The following is a 27,521-nucleotide window of genomic DNA, read 5'->3' as shown; positions in this document are numbered from 1 at the left end:
TAAGTTATGATAATAAATCACCGCATTATGAAGAAGAAAAAAACAATACTATGAACTAAATTACTATTGTTGAGACGCTATCTCGAGAAACTGTACTCATTACGCGGACCAATCGGATACGAGCAATGTCGCGCGATAAGCGCCTACACGTTGATCGGTCAGAATGACGGATCTAAAAAGTGTCGTGACAACTTTTCGTAAGAATTTTTTCCGTCTAGCCCCCTTTCACAACGCGCGATAAGGAACTTCGTTCCAAAATCATAATTATGAATTACTACGTGAAAACTAAAGGGGGAGAGGGGGGGTCTTGGCATATACTAAGAGTGATCACCGAGGGGAGGGAGAGGTCGAAAAAACAAAAAAAATTGGTCACGTAGTATGGGTACGTTCGCTAACGTACGGATTCGTCTCTCCCAGAGTCAACTAGATATTCCGGTGCCTTAGTAAGAATATCGCAGAGAGAAATCGACATAATTACTTCAGTATCTTTACGAATAAAAATTAAAACTACTTTTAGCAATTTAATATCGCTTTTTTTTTATTATCACTATTACTTCGGGAGCATTTAATAGTATTAAAAAAAAAAGAAAAATTGACCGAAAAACTGACAGAAGATTTAAGTTTAAGACATAAAAAGAGAAATAGACGAAGACCACAATGTAGACTGGTGGTAGGACCTCTTGCGAGTCCGCGCGGGTAGGTACCACCACCCTGCCTATTTCTGCCGTGAAGCAGTAATGCGTTTCGGTTTGGAGGGTGGGGCAGCCGTTGCAACTATACTGAGACCTTAGAATTTATATCTCAAGTTGGTTGGCACTTTTGCGTCATAGATGTCTATGGGCTCCAGTAACCACTTAACACCAGGTGGGCTGTGAGCTCGTCCACTCATCTAAGCAATAAAAAAATAAAAAAATTACTTAAATGGCAATTCCGAAATATCCTATTTACATTTAATTCTAATTCGTCCCGTGAATTTCTCGTCCGTTAAATCTTCATAAACCAATTCCGGGCTATCGATTCTGCATTCCAATGCCTTTCTAAACGTCTCCATTAACCTGGTCCTTTCTCTATCGTTCAAATCGCAACCTCTCGACACGGCCGCCAGTTTCGTGTTCACCCAAGCTTCGTAATACGGTTTTGTTTCGCGATTGAGGCAAGTAGGCGCCCATTTCGCCACCTCCGTGGGCGGTGAGAAGCTCGCCTTCCTCAAAGACGCCGGCGACGCGACCTGCTTCCGCCTAAACCGTCTCCGGCTGCCACTGTTCTTTATATCCGGCTTTTTATCGACGCCTGACGCAATCTCGGGCGGTCGTTTCGCTTCCCGCCGCTCGGTCTCCGTGTACTTAGACGTCTTCTTCGCTCGTGACGTCAAATCGATCTGGATACTGCCCTTTTGCGGTTTCCGATTGATGAACCTGACCACTTTGTATATTCTAGTTCGGTCGTTGTCCGATATAAGCGTGCTCGTTATCGGTACTTTAACGGATCTCCCTTTTTTTATCGATTCATCGTTTTCGCAAAGTCCCTTCGCTGAAATCGATTCCGTATCGATTTTACTCGGCGTTTGGCTTTTGTCTTTCGTAGTATCTACAAACAAAAAAATAACAAATAACAGAATTGTCGCAATAATATTTCGAAGTTAAACTTCTTTACGCACGCCTGACTCCGGGAATACGATGGTGAATAGGTACGTGATCAGAGCGTTACGAAAAAGTGTGATCGACGTTTCGTATATACCTAACTGTAGGAGTCAGAGAGTCCAATCCCTACAATCCCGCTTTTGCAGGTTAGCTGTCGGGGCTCCGTGGTTCGTGAGGAACGTTGACCTACACGACGACCTGGGCCTCGAATCAATTCGGAAATACATGAAGTCAGCGTCGGAACGATACTTCGATAAGGCTATGCGTCATGATAATCGCCTTATCGTTGCCGCCGCTGACTACTCCCCGAATCCTGATCATGCAGGAGCCAGTCACCGTCGACGCCCTAGACACGTCCTTACGGATCCATCAGATCCAATAACCTTTGCATTAGATGCCTTCAGCTCTAATACTAGGGGCAGGCTTAGGGACCCCGGTAACCGTACTCGTCGAACTCGACAAAGAGGTCGACGTGCAACCTAACCCATGCATCAGCCCGCTGAGTTTCTCGCCGGATCTTCTCAGCGGGTCGCGATTCCGATCCGGTAGTAGATTCATTCGCGAAACAATTGCTCTTGAGTTGTTAGGTCTCCTTCGCTCCGACTGCCGCTCGGGCAGTTGTTAGCAAATCCCACCCCTCTTGGCTGAGCCTTTGCTCGCCCACCTGTCCTGGTGAAACTGGAAAGGCCTTCGGGCCACCAGTAAACTTTCAATCATAAAAAAAAAAAAAAAAAAAAAAAAAAAAGTCAGAGAGAGAGAGAGAGAGAGAGAGAGATGTGTGACACACATTTTCTTTCTCTCTCCCTCTCAAATTTATTTAATTTCATAAATTATTAGCTTATCAAGGAAAATCCATAATAAATTTAAATGTTTGTTGAAAAATAATGCACGTGTATATATAGAGCTGAAGAAGTTTTACTTCAGTTGTGTGATTTAAAGCACAATTTGTTTTCTTTTTCAATTTAATTATTGTTTAATATTTTTTTATTTATTGCTTAGATGGGTGGATGAGCTCACAGCCCACCTGGTTGTTAAGCGGTTACTGGCGCCCATAGACATCTACAGCGTAAATGCGCCACCCACGTTGAGATATAAGTTCTAAGGTCTCAGTATAGTTACAACGGCTGTCCCGCCCTTCAAACCGAAACGCATTACTGCTTCACGGCAGAAATAGGCAGGGCGGTGGTATCTACCCGTGCGGACTCACAAGAGGTCCTACCACCAGTAAAATTTAAAACACAACTCTAGTACCTATCTAAAATTGCGTTTTGACCGCAATCACACAGCACTAATCACTGGCAGTCATATTATTTAAATCGTTTATAATTATATATATTTTACAAATTTTCTTTAACATTAACATGAATTTTAATTGAACCGGCTGTGTGTTTAGGTACCCCGGAGCCGCAGGATATAAAAAAAAAAAGTGAAGGCATCATCGTGTGGAGCCTTTACCTTCGCAAGTCGATATTGTCTTAGATCCAACACTAGTATTGACGTTCTGGTCTGCGGCTTTTAATCTGATGGTATACCTCTCCCTAATGCGCTTCCTCTCGGCTAGATCTAAAATTCTCGACTTCTCTCTTTTATCTGAAATATTAACAGCGTTATAGTATTAAATACATAGATTTCCCCACCCGTGTGATTAGTGCGTGTTCTTAAAGTTCTCGATAGCGTAAAAGTTAACTCAAATTTGTATGCAGTCGGAACAGCGCCCCTAGCGGCTAACGTAGTGTTATAGAGATTTGGCCGAAGGCCTTTTTAAAAAATGAAATTAAGAAAGAATAGATTTATTTAATTAAATTACAATAAATTGGGCTCAATTTAGGGCAAGTGTCACGCGCGCGGATGATGGTTTCAAACTGATTTAAATTATACGAGTAATTATAAAGAGCTAATAAAACTGCTGACTTTGTGATTTATAATGGGGTTCCTTAGCACTATTGTATACGGGAACTATTTATAACAGCCCCGGGGCCGAGAGTAAACTTACCCCAAAAGGGTTAGGCAAACGCTCTAACTCCATACAAATTCGAAGTATTCATAGATTTCCCCACTTGTGTGCTTAGTGCGATTTTTTAACGTTCTCGATAGCGTAAAAGTTAACTCAAATTAGTATGCAGTCGGAACTAGCGGCAAACGTTCCAACTCCATACAAATTTGAGTTAACTTTTACGCTATCGAGATCGTTAAAATCTCACGCTAAGCACCCAGGCTTGCCGATTGCAGTTCACTCAGTGGTGGGCATCGACTTGGCTTTGCCTTGTGTTAAAACGTGGATGGTTAGAAACAATTTAGCCTATGTATTTTATAATTTTTTTAAATTAACATTAAAACTTGACAGCGTAACTAAGAACTCGCGACATTTAGGGTAGGCAGCGGCTTGGCTCTGCCCCTGGCATTGCTGAAGTCCATGGGCGACGGTGACCGCTTAATAGCAGGTGGACCGTGAGCTCGTCCACCCATCTAAGCAATAAAAATAAATAAAACAAAAACTAAATAACCTTTCACCCCTCAAAATGAAGAATGAAGATTCAACAGGCATTTCCTTAAAGTACATTTATCTCAATTGAATATTTTAACGACCGCCTCTCGAATCTGTTAGAAAATTCGTGTTCTGACATGAAAAAATTACCGGATGAATCGCCCCGATCCGGCAAATACTTCGTCTGCACTGCATCATCCCTATTGTATTTATCTATGATCTTTTTAGTGTCCCCGCTCTCATTCGACTTTTCCGTCTTCGTATTATTCCTCGTGGACATATCGATGAGGTGATTGATATAGGTATTGAAAATAAACACGATTAAAATTTGGAAATTTTGCGTTAAATTACACTTAAAAATTTTTGAGGTTAAACGTCATGACCTAATTGATTTGTTGATTATTTATTTTGTCAATCAAAAAGAATGATATGTTTGTTGTCAAAACGATGTATTTTGTTTGTATAAATTGTTCATAGATTTTCATTAGATTTGTAGCGTGAAAAATTGGCATTTCAAGTCGGGCGACTTCGGACGAAATCGGAATACCCTATGGAGGGTAGAAGTAAGGAGAGTCAACTGTTTTTTTTATTGCTTAGATGGGTGGACGAGCTCACAGCCCACCTGGCGTTAAGTGGTTACTGGAGCCCATAGACATCCACAACCTAAATGCGCCACCCACCTTGAGATATAAGTTCTAAGGTGTCAAGTATAGTTACAACGGCTACCGCACCCTTCAAACCGCAACACATTACTGCTTCACGGCAGAAATAGGCAAGGCGGTGGTACCTACCCGTGCGGACTCACAAGAGGTCCTACCACCAGTAATTACGCAATTTATAATTTTGCGGGTTTGATTTTTATTACACGATGTTATTCCTTCACTGTGGAAATGAAGCGTGAACATTTGTCGGGTACGTATTTCATTAGAAAAATTAGTACCCGCCTGGGATTCGAACACCGGTGCATCGCTCAATATGAATGCACCGGACCTTTAGGCCACGACGACTTTTTGAATATGAGATGATTCTCGTTAATTTATATAGTTCTTACCGTGATTAGTGTAGTATCTCTGAACACTCTCAACTTTCATTCCCGATCCTGCGGACAGAATGGAAAGCAGTCGACGTCGCCCCAAACACGTCAATTCGGATCCTCCCGATCCACTAACGGTGTTTCTAGGTACTTCAAGCACCGGTCACCGTTCTCGTCGAACCCGTCGCTTGCGACGAAGGGCTCGACGAGTAAACTAACTCCTAGACACAGCCCACTGAGTTTCTCGCCGGATCTTCTCAGTGGGTCGCGTTTCCGATCCGGTGGTAGATTCTGCGAAGCACGGCTCTTGCTAGGGTTCGTGTTAGCAACGTCATCAGGTTTGAGCCTCGTGAGCTCACCTACTAGTTAAGGTTCCGTTGGAATAGCCTCTCAAGGATATCAGCTAAGGTAGTAAAAACAAAAAAAAAACTCAAGTTCGAAGTCCGTTACAACATCAATAATTAAATTAACTCAATAACTAGGTAACTAATCAAACTATTTAATTTCGAACTTTTCGCGAAAACACTCGATCGAACTATATAGTGACATTAAGAAAAACGTCACATCAAATTAAAAACAAGAAACCGCATGAACACGTAAATGATAAATACAATTAAAAAAATATAAGAACAACACAACCACAACATGAAAATTATTCGAGTTATGCAACCGTGAACATTAAGTAACGTTATAAAGAAAATGGAGAAGCCGAACCGGAGAATTCTGAAGTCGAAGTCTTCTTCTAACACAATTAAAACTAAAATTGTTAAAGATAAAACGCTTAATGATAGCGCCCTCAATGTTTTGCCGGAGACAAAGAAGAAAGGTATTTACGTCGAGAAGAGAAACTTCGCGCAGAAGACACAAGGTATGTATGTTTGTGTATGGAGTGTATGTTGTGTATGTGTGTGTGTGTGTGTGTGTGTTTGTTTTTTGTGTATGTATGGGCGCTATTATTGGCATTAAATAACATGATTTATAGTTCAATTTATTTTGTTATTATTTATTTATTTAGTTATATATTATAATCTGAAACTGTAATTTTACCTTAACTAATATTAATATACACTGTTTTGATCTTAAAATGTTCAAAAGATTTTTATTTTTAATTTATTGTTTAAAAACACAAATGACTGTCAAAATACGCATAAATATTAATAAAAAATTGTTTTAATTAACATCAATATGTACATGTTATAATTAAAATCAATACTTTGATTAAGTATTGTAATTACTAGTGATAGGACCTCTTGTGAGTCCGCGCGGGTAGGTACCACCACCACCCCGCCTATTTCTGCCGTGAAGCAGTAATGCGTTTCGGCTTGAAGGGTGGGGCAGCCGTTGTAACTATACTGAGACCTTAGAACTTATATCTCAAGGTGGGTGGTGGTGGGTGGGTTGTAGATGTCTATGGGCTCCAGTAATCACTTAACACCAGGTGGGCTGTGAGCTCGTCCACCCATCTAAACAATAAAAAAATGTTTATGCAAATCATGTTGTTGGCGCCATATATTATTAGACTGGATAATAATAAACTTAGTTTAAACATATTAGATATACCTATAGGTATGTACTTTAAGTAATATAAATTAATTTCAAATTCATGTACTTAAAATTCACTAAAATAATTGAAGACATGAGTGGATGAAGAGGATATGATACAATTTCTTAATTTTGAGAAAACGGGCAACAAAGTTTTGTTCCTTTTTTCTTTTTCCTCGTACGTAGCTCCTTCATTCAATTTAAAACTTAAAAATCTTTAAAATGGTACTTCACTCCTTTATCCACTCATGTCTTCATTTTTTCTGAATATTAAGCTACATTTCGTGAATTGTTATTTCCAGGAAACGCAAGATTCACAAAAAACTCAAACTTTCAGGAAACATATCGATTTTCTAAAATTTGATTTGATTTTTTCAGTGACTAAACGTTTGAAAACGTTGCCAAATCAAATCACACGGAGACGCGACAACAAACAATTTCTTAGTTCAGTTTTGAATATCCTATCTAAAGGCACAACAAGTACGCAGTTTCCGGAACCAGCCCCGGACAAAAGCGGCGAAGAAATTATACCAAAAACTACTAAAATCGAGAGAGCGAAAGCGATGAACAACGAAAAAAAGAGTAAATTTAAATCTAAAATCTTAAACAGGAATTACGATGATAATTTCATTGTATTGAAATCAACGAACAGTAGCAAATTTAGTAGTCCGTCATTATATTCTGATCAGAGCCGGGACGTTTGTAAAATCAATTCCAATAACGTGACGGCTATAGCCAAGGAAGTTTTAGAAGGGAAAAAGACAAAGAGAGTTACCATAGACGAACCGGCGACTCTGGTTTCAGAACATAAAGCGAACGACAAAAATTTGTATAATTTCTTTGTGGACATCTTAGAAACGACTTTCAGCGCTTGCGACATGAAAGAAAGCCTTGAAACGAATAAATTGAAATTGAGCGAGTCTAATCTTGGCTTTGAGATTGAGGAATCCGTTGCCAAAAAACTCGTAGACAACAATATAGAGGTTGCCACGAAAATAAATGATTCTAATAAAAAAATTGTAAAACCTACTACAAATTATTATGATAATAATTTTGTACTTGAAGATTATTTATCGTATAAAACAGTATTTAAAAGTGACAACAGAAAACCTAAATTACATGAGAAGAATCGATTAAAATCGACCCCTCAAAGTACCAGCAACTATAGTCGATTCAATAAATCGACTAAAAAACGAATGAAAAGTGACTTCATTGACATTCTCAAACGCGAATTGACTAACAGCTCTCTAGGCAGCGTGGAACCACAAAATTTCTATCAATCGTTAAAGTTCATTGCTAAAACTAAAAAAGCCAACGCGAAATTGAAGTATGCTGACGAGATGCGCGACAAAAATCCCGAATGCGTGTTCAAGAGACGAAAGATCATCGCGAAATCGAGGAAGAATAGAAGAAATATTGTTGGTAGTACGAAAACGCTTAACGCAGTTCAAGTCGCTTGATAATTTTCAACAGTTTTTAGCTTTTAAAGTAATTGTTAATAATTGCGACAATATACACAAAAATACGCATTGTCTCAATCGTAGTCTGATAAAACATAAGTATTCATTTCATGCACAAACTAATAAAATGCACGCATAAAATTGTTTGATTTTTTAATTAAATTAGCCTAACCAGTTGATCCGTAACAGCGTCAGAACGCTCCTTCGAAAAGACGCGCAAGGACCTTCTTAGCGTGACTGTCTCTAACTACATATTCGATCCAATTAACGGTGCAATGCAAAACTTCCTGATCCACACTGGATGATTTTAGGCTTTCCAAGCACCGTCCACGGTCTCCGTCGAATGGGACGTGCAACTTAAACCACAGACACAGCCCACTGAGTGTCTCGCCGGATCTTCTCAGTGGGTCGCGATTCCGATCCGGTGGTAAATTCAGCAAAGCACTGCTCTTGCTAGGGACAGTATTATCCAGTTCTTTGAGGGTGAGCTCGTGAGCTCATCTACTCGTCCGCGTCGATATATCGACTCTTCATTAACGCGTATAAAGCGCGGAGCGTCGGAACAAAATTTTTTTTTATTAGATGTGCGGACGAGCTCGTAGCCCACCTGGCGTGAAGTGGTTACTGGAGCCCATAGACATCTACAATACAAATGCGCCACCCATCTTGAGATATACGTTCTAAGGTCTCAGTATAGTTACGACGGCTGCCCCACCCTTCAAACCGAAACGCATTACTGCTTCACGGCAGAAATAGGATAGGATAGGATGGTACTTAGTAGCATCGCCTTGACCCGTGCGGACTCACAAGAGGTCCTACTATCATTAATTACGCAAATTATTTTGCGGGTTTGATTTTGGAACGAAGTTCCTTACGGCAGGCTTGGAGGGGATAGGGATTTTGCTGCGCGACCGAACTGAAAAAAATGTGATAGTAAAACCGTAAGAAAAAATCCGTGGAAAAAAGTGCGTGGAATAAAACCGTTAAATGAGACGTGCGCAGGCGCGACAGTCGCATACACAAGCGAGTAGTGTACCTTTTAGTAGAGTACCTTTCTCTTTCTCCCTCTTTCTTTTCGTTCTCTCATCCATTCTCTTTCTATTATTATTTCTATTTTTCTATTTCTATGTCATTTTTTGTTGTCAAACATTGTATGTCATTTTATGTTTTATTTTAAGTAATTTATTATTTCCTAAAATACTGAATATCCTAAATACTTTCTTGTACTTAAATAAAAACTAATCAGCAAAATTTAAGGGAAAAATCAAGAAAACCAACATAAAATTGAGCACGATTTTTTTTGCAATTTGTGTAGATTCTACATTAGCCGAAGGAGCTTCGTTCCTACCTGGTGTCCCACGACACCACATATCATTCCGATCCAAGCACTCGCCGCGTGCTGACGTGCTCATTGTTCGTTCGATCGCCCGACCTCGGTTCGTGGCACATCTGGCGTCCAAGTGTTTTCTCGAAAGTGACTACCTGTGCTAATTGCGTCGCACCGCCGTTTGTGAACGGGCGGACCCCTAAATTCCTGGAATTCGTTCGGCAACTTAGTGGCCCGTTTGTAAACGGACGGTTGTGTGCCGTAATTAATCGTGATTATTATAGTTTTGGGGCCTCGCCGTAAGGCGAGTGTGTTTAAAGTCCCGGGGTAGCCCCCCCTGGGCACGTGACAGTTACAATGGAGTCCACGATCGATCTGTTCGCGGAATTCCTCCGTCTGAGGTACCCGACATTATCGGCCGAATTTTTAGAATTTAAGGCCAATCACGCCGCGAACTCAGAAGCGGTCTCCGTCGCGCCCGCCGCTCCCGTGTCCCCAATACTCGCGAGCAAAGCTCCCGCGTCGATCGCTGCGGTCTCGGTTCCAGCCCTGCGCTCATCCGCAGCACACGTCGCGTCCACGCGTTCATCCGCGGCCTCCATCGCGCCCGCGCCGTCCTCTGCCCCCGAGCGATTGTCCGTGGCCTCCGTCGCGACCGTCAACCCCGCGCCCTCTAAAACGCCCGCCTGCGGGTCGCCCGCGCCCTCCTCTCCATCCGACTCGGAGTCGGACATGGAGGTCGATCTTTCCCCCGCCCCCTCGACTGATGGATTCACGGTAGTCCAAAAAGGTAAGAGGCGCGCTGCGGAAGCCCGAGCTCCCGCGGCCGCCAAAGTAAGCAGAGCCGCGAACGCGTCGCGCCTCCGTCCACCGACCCCCGTTGCTGCCCCTGCCCGTGCTACACCGTCGCCGCGCCCGGTAGTACAAAAGAAAATCCAAGCCCCTCCCCCGGTAATCCTTCAAGAGAAGGCAGCCTGGGAACGAGTTTCCCTGGCCCTTAAGGCCAAAAATATTAATTTCACGAATGCCCGTAACCTCGCGAACGGCATTCAAATTAAGGTTCAAACACCCGACGACCATAGGGCCCTCTCTTCTTACCTCCGTAAGGAGCGTATAAGTTTCCATACGTATACGCTCCAGGAGGAGCGCGAACTTCGTGCCGTCATACGTGGCATCCCTAAAGAGTTGGATGCCGAACTCGTCAAGGCCGACCTTCTGGAACAAGGCCTACCAGTAAATTCAGTGCACCGCATGCACACCGGCCGCGGTAGGGAGCCATATAATATGGTTCTAGTCGCCCTCCAGCCTACCCCCGAGGGTAAGCAAATTTTTAACATACGTACCGTCTGTAGGCTCTCCGGTATCGCCGTCGAAGCCCCCCATAAAAAAGGCACTCCTAGCCAGTGCCATAACTGTCAACTGTACGGGCATTCTTCCCGTAACTGTCACGCGCGCCCCCGATGCGTCAAGTGTCTAGGCGATCACGCTACGGCCCTTTGCACTCGCGATCAAAAAACCGCGACGGAACCGCCTAGCTGCGTCCTGTGTCGAACACAGGGTCACCCCGCAAATTACCGCGGATGCCCCCGAGCCCCGAAAATAAATCGCCGCGTCGCCCGCCAAAACCGCCTCCGAGCTTCCCACCCAGACATCAAAGCCTCGGCACCCTCTGTGTCGCAGGCTAAGCCAGCATTCGTTCCGGCGCCGTTGCCCAGTGGCTCGGCCTGGGCGAAACCGCTGCCGTACACGAACACGGCTACAACTCCCTCCTTCGCGATTCGTCCCGCCCCCGCGATACGCCCCTCCCCCGCGAATTGCCCTCCGACAGCGTCCGACAATCTTGCTCTAGCGATCGACTTCTTTCAATCGATTAACTTTGAGCGCGTTAACGCTTTAGGTGACGCCATCCGCGCCGCCTCCACTGCACAGCACTTCATCGCCGTTGTGCAAGAATACGCCGACGTATACGCGTCGTTAAATACGTACGTCCTCCCCTCACTCCGCCGGTAATCAATGGCGTACAAAAGTAGGCTGAAACCCCTATCCGTAACAATAGGATTTTTTAACGCATACGGTCTCGCAAATCAACGTGATCAGGTTTGTGATTTTTTGCGTGACCATCAAATTGACATATTTTTAGTACAGGAGACTCTACTTAAGCCCGCGCGCCGCGACCCTAAAATCGCGAACTATAACATGGTTAGGAACGACAGGCTCACTGCTCGTGGTGGTGGTACCGTCATCTACTACAGAAGAGCCTTGCACTGCATCCCGCTCGATCCCCCCGCGCTCGTTAACATCGAAGCATCAGTATGCCGAATCTCACTGACGGGACACGCGCCGATCGTTATCGCGTCCGTTTATCTTCCACCGGATAAGATTGTTCTAAGCAGTGATATCGAGGCGCTGCTCAGCATGGGAAGCTCTGTCATTCTGGCGGGCGACCTAAATTGTAAACACATCAGGTGGAATTCTCACACCACAACCCCTAATGGCAGGCGGCTCGACGAGCTAGTCGATGATCTCGCCTTCGATATCATCGCTCCGCTAACCCCGACTCACTACCCGCTAAATATCGCGCATCGCCCGGATATACTCGACATAGCGTTATTAAAAAACGTAGCTCTGCGCTTACACTCGATCGAAGTAGTTTCAGAGTTAGATTCAGACCACCGTCCCGTCGTTATGAAACTTGGTCGCGCTCCCGATTCCGTTCCCGTCACGAGGACTGTGGTGGATTGGCACACGCTGGGCATCAGCCTGGCTGAATCTGACCCACCATCGCTCCCGTTTAGCCCGGACTCTACCCCGTCTCTTCAGGATACCGCTGAAGCCATAGACATCCTAACGTCACACATTACCTCGACATTAGATAGGTCATCGAAGCAAGTTGTAGCGGAGGACTTCCTTCACCGCTTCGAATTGCCCGACGATATTAGGGAACTCCTTAGAGCTAAGAACGCTTCGATCCGCGCCTACGATAGGTATCCTACCATGGAAAATCGTATTCGAATGCGTGCCCTACAACGCGACGTAAAGTCTCGCATCGCCGAAATCCGAGATGCCAGGTGGTCTGATTTCTTAGAAGGACTCGCGCCCTCTCAAAGGTCTTACTACCGCTTAGCTCGTACTCTCAAATCGGATACGGTTGTAACTATGCCCCCCCTCGTAGGCCCCTCAGGTCGACTCGCGGCGTTTGATGATGACGAAAAAGCAGAGCTGCTGGCCGATACATTGCAAACCCAGTGCACGCCCAGCATTCAATCCGCGGACCCTGTTCATGTAGAATTAGTAGACAGTGAGGTAGAACGCAGAGCCTCCTTGCCACCCTCGGATGCGTTACCACCCGTCACCCCAATGGAAGTTAAAGACCTGATCAAAGACCTACGTCCTCGCAAGGCTCCCGGTTCCGACGGTATATCTAACCGCGTTATTAAACTTCTACCCATCCAACTCATCGTGATGTTGGCATCTATTTTCAATGCCGCTATGGCGAACTGTATCTTTCCCGCGGTGTGGAAAGAAGCAGATGTTATCGGCATACATAAACCCGGTAAACCAAAAAATCATCCGACGAGTTACCGTCCGATTAGCCTCCTCATGTCTCTGGGCAAACTGTATGAGCGTTTGCTCTACAAACGCCTCAGAGACTTCGTCTCATCAAAGGGCATTCTCATCGATGAACAATTCGGATTCCGTGCAAATCACTCATGCGTACAACAGGTGCACCGCCTCACGGAGCACATTCTTGTAGGACTTAACCGACCAAAACCGATCTATACGGGAGCCCTCTTCTTCGACGTCGCAAAAGCGTTCGACAAAGTCTGGCACAACGGTTTGATTTTCAAACTTTTCAACATGGGCGTACCGGACAGTCTCGTGCTCATCATACGAGACTTCTTGTCTAACCGCTCTTTTCGATATCGAGTAGAGGGAACCCGCTCCTCCCCGCGACCACTCACGGCTGGAGTCCCGCAAGGCTCCGTTCTCTCTCCGCTCCTATTTAGTTTATTTATTAACGATATTCCCCGGTCGCCGCCGACTCAGCTAGCCTTATTCGCTGACGACACAACCGTTTACTACTCAAGTAGAAACAAGTCCCTAATCGCGAGTAAGCTCCAGAGTGCAGCGTTAACCCTCGGACAGTGGTTCCGAAAATGGCGCATAGACATCAACCCAGCGAAAAGCACAGCAGTGTTATTTCAAAGGGGAAACTCACCGCTTATTTCCTCCCGCATTAGGAGGAGAAATATCACACCCCCGATCACCCTCTTCGGCCAACCTATACCCTGGGCTAGGAAGGTCAAGTACCTGGGAGTCACCCTGGATGCATCCATGACATTCCGCCCGCATATAAAAACAGTCCGCGATCGTGCCGCATTTATTCTCGGCAGACTCTATCCCATGATCTGTAAGCGGAGTAAAATGTCCCTTCGGAACAAGGTGACACTTTACAAAACTTGCATAAGGCCCGTCATGACTTACGCGAGTGTGGTGTTCGCTCACGCGGCCCGCACACACATAGACACCCTCCAATCCCTACAATCCCGCTTTTGCAGGTTAGCCGTCGGGGCTCCGTGGTTCGTGAGGAACGTCGACCTACACGACGACCTGGGCCTCGAATCGATCCGCAAACACATGAAGTCAGTGTCGGAACGTTACTTCGATAAGGCTATGCGTCATGATAATCGCCTTATCGTTGCTGCCGCTGACTACTCCCCGAATCCTGATCACGCAGGAGCAAGTCACCGTCGTCGCCCTAGACACGTCCTTACGGATCCATCAGATCCAATAACTCTTGCATTAGATACCTTCAGCTCTAACACTAGGAGCAGGCTGAGGAACCCCGGTAACCGTACGCGTCGAACTCGACAAAGAGGTCGACGTGCAGCCTAACCCATGCATCAGCCCGCTGAGTTTCTCGCCGGATCTTCTCAGTGGGTCGCGATTCCGATCCGGTAGTAGATTCATTCGCGAAGCAACTGCTCTTGAGTTGTTAGGTCTCCTTCGGAGGCGCTCGGGCAGTTGTTAGCAAATCCCACCCCTCCTGGCTGAGCCTTTGCTCGCCCACCTGTCCTGGTGAAGCTGGAAAGGCCTCCGGGCCACCAGTAATCCTTCAATCATAAAAAAAAAAAAAAAAAAAAAAAAAAAACCACATATTAATTTTTTATTATACGATGTTATTCCTTAACCGGTGAAGTCAATCGTGAACATTAAAATTTGTAAAGTACATATTTCATTATAAGTAAAATTGGTACCCGCCTGCGGGATTCGAAAAAATTGCGCAGTTTTATTATAGGCATTAGGTATATCAGTTATTCAGAATACAAACTACCCAACCCGTCAGAAAGCCCCTTTGACTACCAACGGATAAGTAGGAAAAAAATGATTGCTGTAGAAATTCGTGTGGCTCAATAAAAGACAACCAAAAATAATCATATATATATTAATCCGACATGAATGTATCAACGTCTAACACTTGTCTGGCCATCTTCAAAGCTTGCAGGGCTCTTCGAGGGTCGTTTCTGCTCTCCTTACGACAAACAACCAATCTTCCTATAAGCCACCTTATCATCTCCATCTTCGAGACCAAGGTTCGAAGGCGTCTGAATGAAAAAATATATATATATTACAAATTTAGTTTTTAAGCTATTGCATAGCTTTTATCGCGGGCTCTGAGCGCGGCGACCGAATCAAGAAATTCCGTAACGAAAATAAAACCTAACACCCCCACTCCGCCTACCATGTAGCTCGCGTTTAACACATTCACACGTTGCGCTTATGTAGTGTTAGTGAATAAGCGCGTGGCGTGACGTCGCACTGCATGCGCATCATGAAAATTCTGCCCATCTATCTCTCGCGCGGTCTAGCTTATGAGTGTGAAGTTAATGTTTTACTTTTGTTATGTTCATAAATATAGCGTGGTCTCATTTTAATATAGTTTTAACATAAAATTATTATTGTCTAATTATAATTGCATAAGTTGATAAAAAATGCTATGCAATAGCTTTAACGCGGCAGTCCCCGAGTGCCACACGTATTTTTTTACACGCTTTATATTAGCTTCACTTGTATGTATGTTTGTAACTGACTCCTTTAGATGCGATTTTGACCCACTTTAAACGGCCAGATTTCATTCAAACTTTGTAGATTTATCGAGGACCGATGACAATACACTAATTTGATAAGATTATTCCATTATACAATTTGCAAAATAACATTTTTGCCAATTTATATAGTTTTTATCTATAGTCGATAAGACAGGAATTGTTGTTAAAGTACTTAATAGTTTTAAAAATACGCTTTTATAGAAAATTTAACTAAAGAATGAAAAATAAATAATCGTTTAAAAAAACTAAAAAACACGCTTTATATAAAATTCAAATAAAATATATATATTTTTACACTATTTCCAATTTAAATTTATTAAAATTTATTTTTTATTTTTTAGTTGAATTTTATATAAAGCGTGTTTTTTTGTTTTTTTAAACTATTATTTATAATTTTTTTTTTCTTATGTGGGTGGACGAGCTCGCAGCCCACCTGGTGTTAAGTGGTTACTGGAGCCCATAGTAAATATATTGGTTTACTGGTGGTAGGACCTCTTGAGAGTCCACGCGGGTAGGTACCACCACCCTACTTATTTCTGCCGTGAAGCAGTAATGCGTTTCGGTTTGAAGGGTGGGGCAGCTGTTGTAACTATACTTGAGACCTTCGAACTTATATCTCAAGGTAGGTGGCGCATTTACGTTGTAGATGTCTATGGGCTCCAGTAACCACTTAACACCAGGTGGGCTGTGAGCTCGTCCACCCATCTAAGCAATAAAAAAAAAAAATTACTTAAATGAGTGGATGAGCATACGGGTCACCCATCGCCATCAGCGACGTAAATGTTACATTGAGGTATATATCTCAGTTTTAAAGTACAACGGCTACCGAATTCATCAAACCGCAACGCATTACTGCTTCACGGTAGAAATAGACAGGGCCAAGTATTTTAAATAATTAAATTAATTATTAAATATTAAATAATTAATTAATAAATTAATTAATTAAATAAATTAAATAAAATTACTGGTGATCTTGGTGGATATCTTGTGAGTCTGCACGAGTAGGTACCACCACCTCGCCTATTTCTGCCGTGAAGCAGTAATGCGTTTCGGTTTGAATGGTTTGAATATGTACTATGCAAAACTGAACTTCCCCTTTTTATTGAATGGCAGATAGGTGAGTGATTCCGTCTAAGAAAAACCTTTCTTAAAAACTACAGTTTTAAAGGTTTTAAATGATAAAGGTTTTTTTTACATAATATGTATACATTTAAACGTCTATAAGTTTGAATGTGAGTCTCCAGTACCCAAAACACAGGGAATGATAAATTGAGACTGAATGACCATGCATGATTTGTTCATATTTATTATTATTAGCTATTTGTTACACACAGACATTCTCTTTTTTATATTATCAATTTGAGCTAATATACATATATAGATATTATATCGACGCTTGAAAGGCAAACGTGACTAAGCGACAATAACTGCTTTGTACATAAATGATAGGCAATAACCATATTCGATGCGCAAAAAAAATTTATTTCTAGGTCTATTAAAATCATTTCAATTCTACAGCTACTAGCTAGATTCTACTACAGCTAGATTCGTTAAAATAAATTTTGTTTTCAGGTATTTCAACTTTAAATTAGTCTACTGTAAAGTTCACGCATTGTCGCTTAGTCACGTTTGCCTTTCAAGCGTCGATATAAATTGGGCTAACGGTTCACGAGTTATAGTTGAACTAACATGCACACATGCATTCTCTTTTATATAAATCTAACAGTACTAACACATAATATGCACTGTTTGTGTCCATTTCCTCGTCATCACTGACTGCTGCCTTCATATCCCTCAATTCACCGAGCGATTTATCCCACTCAGCCCGCAACAAGTTGTGCTCGTACTGTTTCTCTTGTAATATCATCTCAAAATGACGAAGACTGGTTTCCTTATCTCTATAGTTTGTCAAGGCTTCCATTATATTTCTGCAATACATACCGCAATTAATGACACATGCTTAGCATATAGAGGGGTGAAAGGATGTTTGGCTTGTGATTGAAGGTCCGTTTTATTTGATATCAGCATCAACAGTTCGACGTTTCTAATTGAGCTTCAATTAAGTTTACTCCATTGAAACAGCTGAAGATGTTTTTTTGTTATGATATTTATTCCAGGTACTCGGTAAGAGCTTACTATAGAAATGATCCTATGAAGTAAAGTGTCAACCACACCTAGCGGGATAAGGTGGAGAAAAAGAAGAGAAAAGAAGATTTTTCCAAATTTTAAACTTAAAAACGACTCTCCTGTGAAGTTGCAAAAATGTCGCTTAAACCAAATAGCCTTTCACCCTTCGACATTAAATACAGAAACGGTCAGTAACAAAATCATATGATGTATTTCATCTTTTAAGAAAATTATTACATTTTTTTTTTTTTTTTTTTTTTTATTGCCTTTGTAGGCAGACGAGCATACGGCCCACCTGCTGGTAAGTGGTCACCGTCGCTCATGGACGTCAGCAATGCCAGGGGCAGAGCCAAGCCGCTGCCTACCATAAAATATTCATGATGATCTGATATATTCAGATTTTCATTTCTACTGAAATCCCAGCAAATTTGAATTGAGCGGTATCATTAGATAAGTGATAAAGCATTAAAACATTGTTGTTGTGATTTCATTGTCTCTTTATCTCGTATTTCAAAATGGTTACAGGTAAAATATTTATAGGCGTATTTAAAACTACTTTTACACTAAAATCTCTCTTGTTTAATACATATTGTCATTTCATTATTTGCAATGGCTTACATGGGTGGACGAGCTCACAGCCCACCTGATGTTAAGTGGTTACTGGAGCCCATAGACATCTACAACGTAAATGCGCCACCCACCTTGAGATATAAGTTGTAAGGTCTCAGTATAGTTACAACGGCTGCCCTACCCTTCAAACCGAAACGCATTACTGCTTCACGGCAGAAATAGGCAGGGCGGTGGTACCCACCCGCGCAGACTCACAGGTCCTACCACCAGTAAAAAATAGTATTCCAAATAGTTTTGTGGTTTTAACTTAAACTCTTTGTGGTTAAAGAGAGTTTATATGTCAGACAGTTTTTTAGCATAGGTAAACGAGCTTGAAGACCATCTGGTAAGTAGAGTAACCATAGACATCAAATTGAGGTTGTCAGTGCAAAAGTTGCCTAACATAATATAATTTTTCATATTCATGCTTCAATTGCAATAAGTTATTAAATCATTATAAATTTTGATGCAAAACCAGCCTACCCCTAGTATCACCCATACATAACAAATGGCTTTGTAAGCATTACTTTTGCAAACAAAGCAGTTTAAAAGTAAATTCAAACTTTATTAAGATTATTTATAACTATATTTTTTATTATTTTATCTTCGTAAAATTGGTGCATGATATAGGATTTGACTAATATTATGGAATAAGCTGTCCATCATTTAAGCCATTGTTAGTTTTTACGGTTTTAAATCCCTTGCTAACTTTCTGGCTAACAGTGGCCACTGAGCTATTTACTACTGCACAACCATAATTTTTAATTAACCTCACTTGATCTAAATTTTAACATACTGTTTCCTTGTAAGCATCTCAGCATCCAGAGCTCTGTCCGGTGTCGTTATAAGTTTTTTTACAGCATGTGTTTGTGCAACGCATTTCACAGTGACCTTCTCTAATAATTTGATAGCTGCTACATCACCGTATTCTTTAATGATTTCTTCGGTCTTGACTTGTTCCGTTATTTGTGGAGTCACTGCAATTAGTTTATAATACTCGATCATTATATACAACGAAATATGTTCACAGCTAAATAATATTTTGGTTTATGAAACAGTAGTAAAATAATATCTTCAGTAAATACATTACTGGATATCAGTTGGAGAGACCTATCATCCATCAGGTGCCTACAAGGGCAATAAAAAAAAGGGAACTTCTAGATAGAATAACGCTATTAAGATCCGTATATATATTTCGGGCACAGTTGAAGTACCTCACGGTGGAAAATTATTACACTTTAACGCAAGCCAGCTATAGTATTGGCAATGAGAAACGCATTCAAATTAAAAAAAAAGGTTTTTAATGTATTCTTTTTCTATTCATTTATTTTTAAAATTCGAATACGACTTACGTGATACAGGTTTCGCTCTCAGAAGCTTAAGTTTGGAGGAGAATAGAGATAGCTCCTGCAGTTTCTTTGAAACCGCATCCTCGAAGGTCTCTCCGATTTTAGCGGAGAATAGCACGTTGGACAGCTGCTTTAACTCCTGCTCGAAGTTCTGACTGACTTCTTTTAAAGTTTTAAAAGCCGACATTGTTTTATTTTTTCAAATGTAAACAATTTCCGTTGCTTGCTTTTTTGTTTTTTGTTCCTCCGTTCAACAGGCAAAAGTAATACAGTTCAAGCAGCCAGATCTTTTGTAACAACGTAAACTTTTTGTAAAGCCATGCGTATGAAATGTGAAGTGGAACTAAATCAAATGAAATAGAATTTTAAGAAGTAATATAACCCTGTAGATGCTCCGTAAGATGAAATTAAGTAGTAAGTAAAATGGGAGGAATTTACTGAGAGTTCAACGACTTGTTACACATGACATCTGCGGTTATAAAACCACTCATCAACCATAGACCATTAATATTACTTTCATAGACGCAAAATGGTCAATAAGCCATAAACCACCATTTTAACAAATTAAACGTAATAAACCATGAGGAAGCATTAACATTAGAACCTGCAGAGGTATTAAGTTACAAAAATAATGCAATTCAAACATTTTAATAACTTTAACATGCTGTGGCCAAATGATCCAGTTGATTGCTCTCGGTAGATTTTTTCTGTTCTAATAAAAACTTAAGAAAATATATGAAAATAGTTTTATAAAGTATTTTTATATCTGTGAATAAACTCAAGACACCCCACGTCCACTTACCAAGTGGTTACCGAAGCTTGTAGACAACATGCTGATGATTAATTCACCATTTAAACCGGAATAGCATTAATTTTGTTATAGGGATATTAATATTTCCTACTATTACTATTAAATTTGACTGTATATGCTATTTTTCCTTTGCTTGACTAATTGGACCTCAAATATATTAAGTGTATAATCTATGAATTGGACATACACCGTAAAACCTTTAAAAAACATCAAACTTCATTATTGAATCAAAAATCCCAGTGGAAATATGTTTTAAAATATTAAAATTACATAAAAACTACACTACACTAAAAACTTCAAAATGATTTTCGATTGAATAAACTTCTATATAGGTAGTGATAAACTTGCACACATTATTGTAAAAATGTCGGACAACGAAGACGAAGTGACACCTTTAGAATCGTTTCCCACCGAAATATTATCGCACATTTTCACTTTTCTACCAGCGAAACAGTTGACGAAATGCCGGGAAGTTTGCATCCGCTGGAAGAACGTCATCGATACCCTCAACAAATACCATTCATTGTGGTATAAGTTTTGCGGAAAGGACTTTAAAAACGTTTACAAATTCGCTCACCGGCTCTCCCGTCCTCAGATCACTTGGCACGAGCTCTACAGGTCTCTGACTCTGTGGAGGCAACTGCACCTCGCTAGACAGCACTACGACGAATTCGCGTCAGCAACCACGGTGGCCAGCGAAATCCAGGGCTTCAGATATTTACGAAACGGAACGGCCGGCGTCCACACTAAAGCCGGCGTGGTGTATTATGATTTGGACACGCTACAGCGAAGCAAACGCGCAGTTATTTACGGCGACTACAACCGCTATGTCGAAACCGACGACACAGTACTCCTGATGAATAGCAATCTACATTTGTTCATAACAAGAAAACTAATACGTAGCCCCAAGCACATAGCTAGTATTTCTCATGATAATTGTAAACTGTTTTATGTGATAGACAACGTAGTTTATTACGTATCTCTAAACGAGAGTATATACGCTGTGTACCTGTCCGATAAAGAATTAAAATCGCATTTCCTAGTACAGTCTACGGAGGGCATCATTTGTTTAGGGCATACAGGCAAAAACTTGAACATCATTACGTTGGAACGGAATATTTATACATTAATCGGACATGAATTACAACTACAGTGTACTATAACAGAGGAGAGTAATTTGTTACATGAATTCAATAAGTATAACCTGTTCGACCATTTCGATTGGAGAGTATACATTCAATGGATGTTTGCTCTATGTTTCAAATTACCGGAAGGTCCACTACGAGATATAGTGACGGTGAGGTCATATGGAGACATATTTTTTGTCGGCTCCGATTGGGGTGTACTAAGAATATATCATTCGCCGTTCACAAATGGAGAGTTAGACTTCATGAACCACATGCCATTGAAACAGTATAATTTTATGGAGAGAAGCGACTGCCCAGTGCTCTCGGTGTGTCCAATAATTGAAATCGAAGTAATGGAGATAGTCGACGGGCATATAATCATGGTAGCGATGCCTAAGAAAGTGGCAGTACTCACATTTAGTCACTGTTTCAAGAGGGCTGCCTCGATAGCAATGTTTTCCAATTCCAATCTTCAGAGAGTTAAGTTTTTGAAGATTGAGGAAGAAGTTGGAGCCATATAATTTTTAGTACAAGTTTTTTTGTCTGAAAACTAATGTAGGGAAGAAATCTGATAGTAAAAAAAAATTCGAAGAGGGGCTTGGATGACTGAGACTAATTCAATGCAGAAGCACATTTTGAGATGTCGTTACAGAGAGAACTTTCAATCGAATCTCGTATAAATTTAAACATATAATATGAAGTTTAATAGAATATAATATAGATTATGGTCTGAGATCTAAGTTATATACATATTCCTACTTAATGTTGAATGATAGCAGCATCAGCTATTTACTTGTTTTTCAATTAAACAGTATTAATTGGGTCTTTTAAACTCACTTTAATTATGTACATATGTTTAAGTAATATCACCTTCACACTACACCTACCAAGCTTCATCTCTGCACTCCCCTAAGGTAGACTGTTAGAGAATGCATATGGCATTAAGTCCGCCTTTATACTTTCTAGTATAAGAAGTTATAAATAAAAAAATAAAATAAAAATAATTAGGTTGGTATGTGTGTGTGTATCTCTTTTTGTATGTAACATAATTTTTAAACGTGATTTTAACTGACTTTAATACCTATGTCAGATTAACTTGGAAATTAGTGTGTGCATCTATCTAGGACTGATAAGAATATTTAGTTGGTAATCTACATATTTGTTAACTATAATTTATTAGAGTATATATACAGTATATACTAGTATATGTAATTTATTATATATTAATTGCATTATTATATTATAGTTAAATATATGTACCTACCTGGTTAGCAAATTTCAACCAAACTTTTGTTTTTCGGGTGGCGTAGATTTAAATTCTATTTAGGAACGGAAGGATGAGCGATTGTTCTTATATATATCGACGCTTGAAAGGCAAACGTGACTAATCGACAATGCGTGAACTTTACAATAGACTAATTTAAATTTGAAATACCTGAAAACAATTTTTTTTTAACGAATCTAGCTGTAGTAGAATCTAGCTAGTAGCTGTAGGATTGAAATGATTTTAATAGACTTAGAAATATATATTTTTTTGCGCATCGAATATGGTTATTGCCTATCATTTATGTACAAAGCAGTTATTGTCGCTTAGTCACGTTTGCCTTTCAAGCGTCGATATATAGAAATGTGGTATTGAAATTTTAAGGTTAGCTTGTTGATGGGGTGAAACCTATTTGGTTTAAGCGGCATTTTTGCAACTTTACCGGAGAGCCATTTAATGTTTAACATTTTGAAAAAATATCATAACAAAAAAAACACTTGTTCAGTTATTCGAATGGAGTAAACTTATAAGTTTAATTAAAAACATGGAACTGTTGTTGTTGTTTAAAAACAGCGCCATAAACTATTAAAGTAGGATACTAAAATAGGAAGGAAAGAAACACTTTCTACGTAAATAGTAATAAAAATAAATACATAGTTGTGATTTTAAATTACCTACTCCATACTTTTTTTATTCACATACTTCCCACTTCTTAGCTGCACACGCGCTATTTCGGTGAGTCTTCCAACAACAATTCGCTTTTTACAGATGGACTTAGATGGGTGGACGAGCTCACAGCCCTCTTGGTGTTAAGTGGTTACTGGAGCTCATAGACATCTATAACTGAAATGCGACACCCACCTTGAGATATAAGCTCTAAGTATTGTTACAACGGCTGCCCCACCCTTCAAACCGAAACGCATTACTGCTTCACGGCAGAAATAGGCGGGGTGCTGGTACCTACCCGCGCGGACTCAAGAGGTTCTACCACCAGTATCAATTTGTTTCAGCTACACGCACTTCTATCATAAGTTGATTGTACGGGTGGAAGGAGAAAGGCGAAATTACTAAATTTTTTTTTTCTAGACCGACTTCAAAAAAAGTAGTTTATATATTCGACTTTTTTTTTTGAAGTTATACTTCATTAGGCGCGTTATGAAAAATTGATGAGAGTGAAATTTTACGATGCGCGCGCACTGTGACACAAAATTATCCGAAATGAAGTTGCCCACTAAATCGCTCATTACAATACGACCGACGTAGCTTAACGAGTCTGAACATAGCCGCAGGTGAACTTTCGCGCATGTACACTCGTAAAAAAAAGTGTTATTAGCATTCATTATTTAGTAATAATATAAATGACAAAATTATTATTTTATATAATTCATACTAAATATTATTAAATTATTAACGTTAAATATTTATTATTATTTATTTAATATTTAAAAAAAAAGAAATAAATTTAATATAAATAGAATAATAGAAACATAACAGAATAATAGAAAAAAAAACCTTTATTTCATATATATTTGAATTTGATACTTAGCGCGGTTGGCGCTAGTATAAGTATAAAATATTGTAAAGTATAGTCTATGTACTGAATGTTTTGATAGTGGGCTAACCGTTGTCACGCAATAGCAGTTTTTATGTGTCGTGTTGGCTTTGTTTCCAAAATAAAAAATAGTAATTAACTAATTTAGCGGCTTTGTTGATTTGTATTAGTTTCTGATGTCTAAGGCAATTGTGCAGTGTAGGATAGTGATTGTTTAAATTCATATTATGGTAAATATGGTAGTGTCGACAATTGTTGTTTTTTTTTATATTGTTAGTTATCAATATGTGTAATTTTCAGATGCCTGACGAAGGTATAATAAAAGACCGAAACGTTGCAAAAATAATAATGTAATTTGTTATGATAGTCCTATCTTGTCCACATTCCTGAGATACACAAAAAAATATTTTATAAAAAAAAAAAAGTGTGTGTCCGCTCCGACGCACGACTGGAGTTTACTGGATATAAAAAATTAAACGAAACAATACGAGAAATAGTTCTATATTACGACAACACGATACACTACAGATTATTAACAAATTAACGAGACACAAAACAAACGACTAACAAATATATGAAAATACAATAATGAGAGAAACGCGCGATCAGTACGAGGCTTTGTCTACCAGTGAATTCTGTGCACCGTATGCACACCGGTCGCGGTAGGGAGCCATATAATATGGTTCTAGTCGCTCTCCAGCCTACCCCCGAGGGTAAGAAAATCTTTAACACACAGACCGTCTGTAGGCTCTCTGGTATCGCTGTCGAAGCCCCCCATAAAAAAGGCACTCCTAGCCAGTGCCATAACTGTCAATTGTATGGGCACTCTTCCCGTAACTGTCACGCGCGCCCCCGATGCGTCAAATGTTTAGGCGATCACGCCACGGCCCTATGCACTCGCGATCAAAAAACCGCGACGGAACCGCCTAGCTGCGTCCTGTGTCGAACACAGGGTCACCCCGCAAATTACCGCGGATGCCCCCGAGCCCCGAAAATAAATCGCCGCGTCGCCCGCCAAAACCGCCTCCGAGCTTCCGGCCCAGACATCAAAGCCTCGGCACCCTCCGTGTCGCAGGCTAAGCCAGCGTTCGTTCCGGCGGCGGTGCCCAGTGTCTCGGCCTGGGCGAAACCGCTGCCGTACACGAACACGGCTACAACTCCCTCCTCCGCGATTCGTCCCGCTCCCGCGACTCGTCCCTCTCCCGCGACTTGCCCTCCGACCGCGTCCGAAAATCTCGCTTTAGCGATCGACTTCTTTCAGTCGATCAACTTTGAGCGCGTTAACGCTTTGGGCGACGCCATTCGCGCTGCCTCCACTGCACAACACTTTATCGCCGTTGTGCAGGAATACGCCGACGTATACGCGTCATTAAATACGTACGTCCTCCCCTCACTCCGCCGGTAATCAATGGCGTATATAAGTAGAATAAAGCCCCTATCCGTGACGATAGGATTTTTTAACGCTTACGGTCTCGCAAATCAACGTGATCAGGTTTCTGACTTTTTGCGTGACCATCAAATTGATATCTTTTTAGTGCAGGAGACCCTACTTAAGCCCGCGCGCCGTGACCCTAAAATCGCGAACTATAACATGGTCAGGAACGACAGGCTCTCTGCCCGTGGTGGTGGTACCGTCATTTACTATAGAAGAGCCCTGCATTGCGTCCCGCTCGATCCTCCCGCGCTCGCTAATATCGAAGCATCAGTGTGCCGAATCTCACTGACGGGACACGCGCCGATCGTTATCGCGTCCATTTATCTTCCACCGGATAAGATCGTTCTAAGCAGTGATATCGAGGCGCTGCTCGGTATGGGGAGCTCTGTCATTCTGGCGGGCGACCTAAATTGTAAACACATCAGGTGGAACTCACACACCACAACCCCGAATGGCAGGCGGCTTGACGCGTTAGTCGATGATCTCGCCTTCGATATCGTCGCTCCGTTAACCCCGACTCACTACCCGCTAAATATCGCGCATCGCCCGGATATACTCGACATAGCGTTATTAAAAAACGTAACTCTGCGCTTACACTCGATCGAAGTAGTTTCAGAGTTAGATTCAGACCACCGTCCCGTCGTTATGAAGCTCGGTCGCGCTCCCGATTCCGTTCCCGTCACGAGGACTGTGGTGGATTGGCACACGCTGGGCATCAGCCTGGCTGAATCTGATCCACCATCGCTCCCGTTTAACCCGGACTCTACCCCGTCTCCTCAGGATACCGCTGAAGCCATAGACATCTTAACATCACACATCACCTCGACATTAGATAGGTCATCGAAACAAGTTGTAGCGGAGGACTTCCTTCACCGCTTCAAATTGTCCGACGATATTAGGGAACTCCTTAGAGCTAAGAACGCCTCGATACGGGCCTACGACAGGTATCCTACCGCGGAAAATCGTATTCGAATGCGTGCCCTACAACGCGACGTAAAGTCTCGCATCGCCGAAGTCCGAGATGCCAGATGGTCTGATTTCTTAGAAGGACTCGCGCCCTCCCAAAGGTCTTACTACCGCTTAGCTCGTACTCTCAAATCGGATACGGTAGTAACTATGCCACCCCTCGTAGGCCCCTCAGGCCGACTCGCGGCCTTTGATGATGACGAAAAAGCAGAGCTGCTGGCCGATACATTGCAAACCCAGTGCACGCCCAGCACTCAATCCGTGGACCCTGTTCATGTAGAATTAGTAGACAGTGAGGTAGAACGCAGAGCCTCCTTGCCACCCTCGGATGCGTTACCACCCGTCACCCCGATGGAAGTTAAAGACTTGATCAAAGACCTACGTCCTCGCAAGGCTCCCGGTTCCGACGGTATATCTAACCGCGTTATTAAACTTCTACCCGTCCAACTCATCGTGATGTTGGCATCTATTTTCAATGCCGCTATGGCGAACTGTATCTTTCCCGCGGTGTGGAAAGAAGCGGACGTTATCGGCATACATAAACCCGGTAAACAAAAAAATCATCCGACGAGTTACCGCCCGATTAGCCTCCTCATGTCTCTAGGCAAGCTGTATGAGCGTCTGCTCTACAAGCGCCTCAGAGATTTCGTCTCATCCAAGGGCATTCTCATCGATGAACAATTC

General features: G+C 41.6%; 4 protein-coding genes across 8 annotated transcripts; 2 read left to right on the top strand and 2 right to left on the bottom strand.

Moving 5' to 3' along the window:
• Positions 1-511: 511 nt before the first annotated feature.
• On the bottom strand, positions 512-4,551 carry LOC101735363 (uncharacterized). The gene is made up of 3 exons (XM_004922148.3): positions 4,276-4,551; positions 3,096-3,230; positions 512-1,587 (listed from the first exon to the last, which is right to left on the bottom strand). Exons 1-3 carry the CDS (start codon positions 4,403-4,405, stop codon positions 941-943), a joined length of 912 nt encoding a protein of 303 aa, XP_004922205.1. The 5' UTR covers positions 4,406-4,551; the 3' UTR covers positions 512-940.
• Positions 4,552-5,083: 532 nt separating this feature from the next.
• Positions 5,084-8,301, top strand: LOC101746930 (uncharacterized). Of its 2 annotated transcripts, none has more exons than XM_004922145.5 (2): positions 5,084-6,026; positions 7,079-8,301. In XM_004922145.5, exons 1-2 carry the CDS (start codon positions 5,858-5,860, stop codon positions 8,158-8,160), a joined length of 1,251 nt encoding a protein of 416 aa, XP_004922202.1. In that variant the 5' UTR covers positions 5,084-5,857; the 3' UTR covers positions 8,161-8,301. The 2 variants fall into 2 exon arrangements, with proteins under 2 accessions (XP_004922202.1, XP_004922203.1); XM_004922146.5 differs by having other exon boundaries at positions 5,700-6,026; positions 7,003-8,301.
• Positions 8,302-14,915: 6,614 nt separating this feature from the next.
• Positions 14,916-23,032, bottom strand: LOC101747157 (uncharacterized). 4 transcript variants are annotated; one of them, XM_062670932.1, is made up of 5 exons: positions 22,885-23,032; positions 19,686-20,025; positions 19,130-19,310; positions 17,331-17,525; positions 14,916-15,093 (listed from the first exon to the last, which is right to left on the bottom strand). In XM_062670932.1, the coding sequence occupies exons 2-5, from the start codon at positions 19,867-19,869 to the stop codon at positions 14,934-14,936; spliced, it is 720 nt and encodes a 239-aa protein (XP_062526916.1). In that variant the 5' UTR covers positions 19,870-20,025; positions 22,885-23,032; the 3' UTR covers positions 14,916-14,933. The 4 variants fall into 4 exon arrangements, with proteins under 4 accessions (XP_062526916.1, XP_062526918.1, XP_004922204.1 ...); XM_062670934.1 differs by having other exon boundaries at positions 19,686-19,969; positions 22,885-23,029; XM_004922147.5 differs by having other exon boundaries at positions 19,686-19,969; positions 20,485-22,979.
• Positions 20,858-23,561, top strand: LOC134199641 (uncharacterized). Its single transcript, XM_062670931.1, has one exon. The coding sequence runs from the start codon at positions 20,858-20,860 to the stop codon at positions 22,139-22,141; it is 1,284 nt and encodes a 427-aa protein (XP_062526915.1). The 3' UTR covers positions 22,142-23,561.
• Positions 23,562-27,521: the final 3,960 nt, after the last annotated feature.

This window comes from Bombyx mori, chromosome 11 (assembly GCF_030269925.1).
Source record: "Bombyx mori chromosome 11, ASM3026992v2".
In the NCBI taxonomy this organism is placed as follows: domain Eukaryota; kingdom Metazoa; phylum Arthropoda; class Insecta; order Lepidoptera; family Bombycidae; genus Bombyx; species Bombyx mori.
The sequence above is the reverse complement of the archived record's forward strand: the minus strand, read 5'-3'. Positions and strand labels throughout refer to the sequence as shown.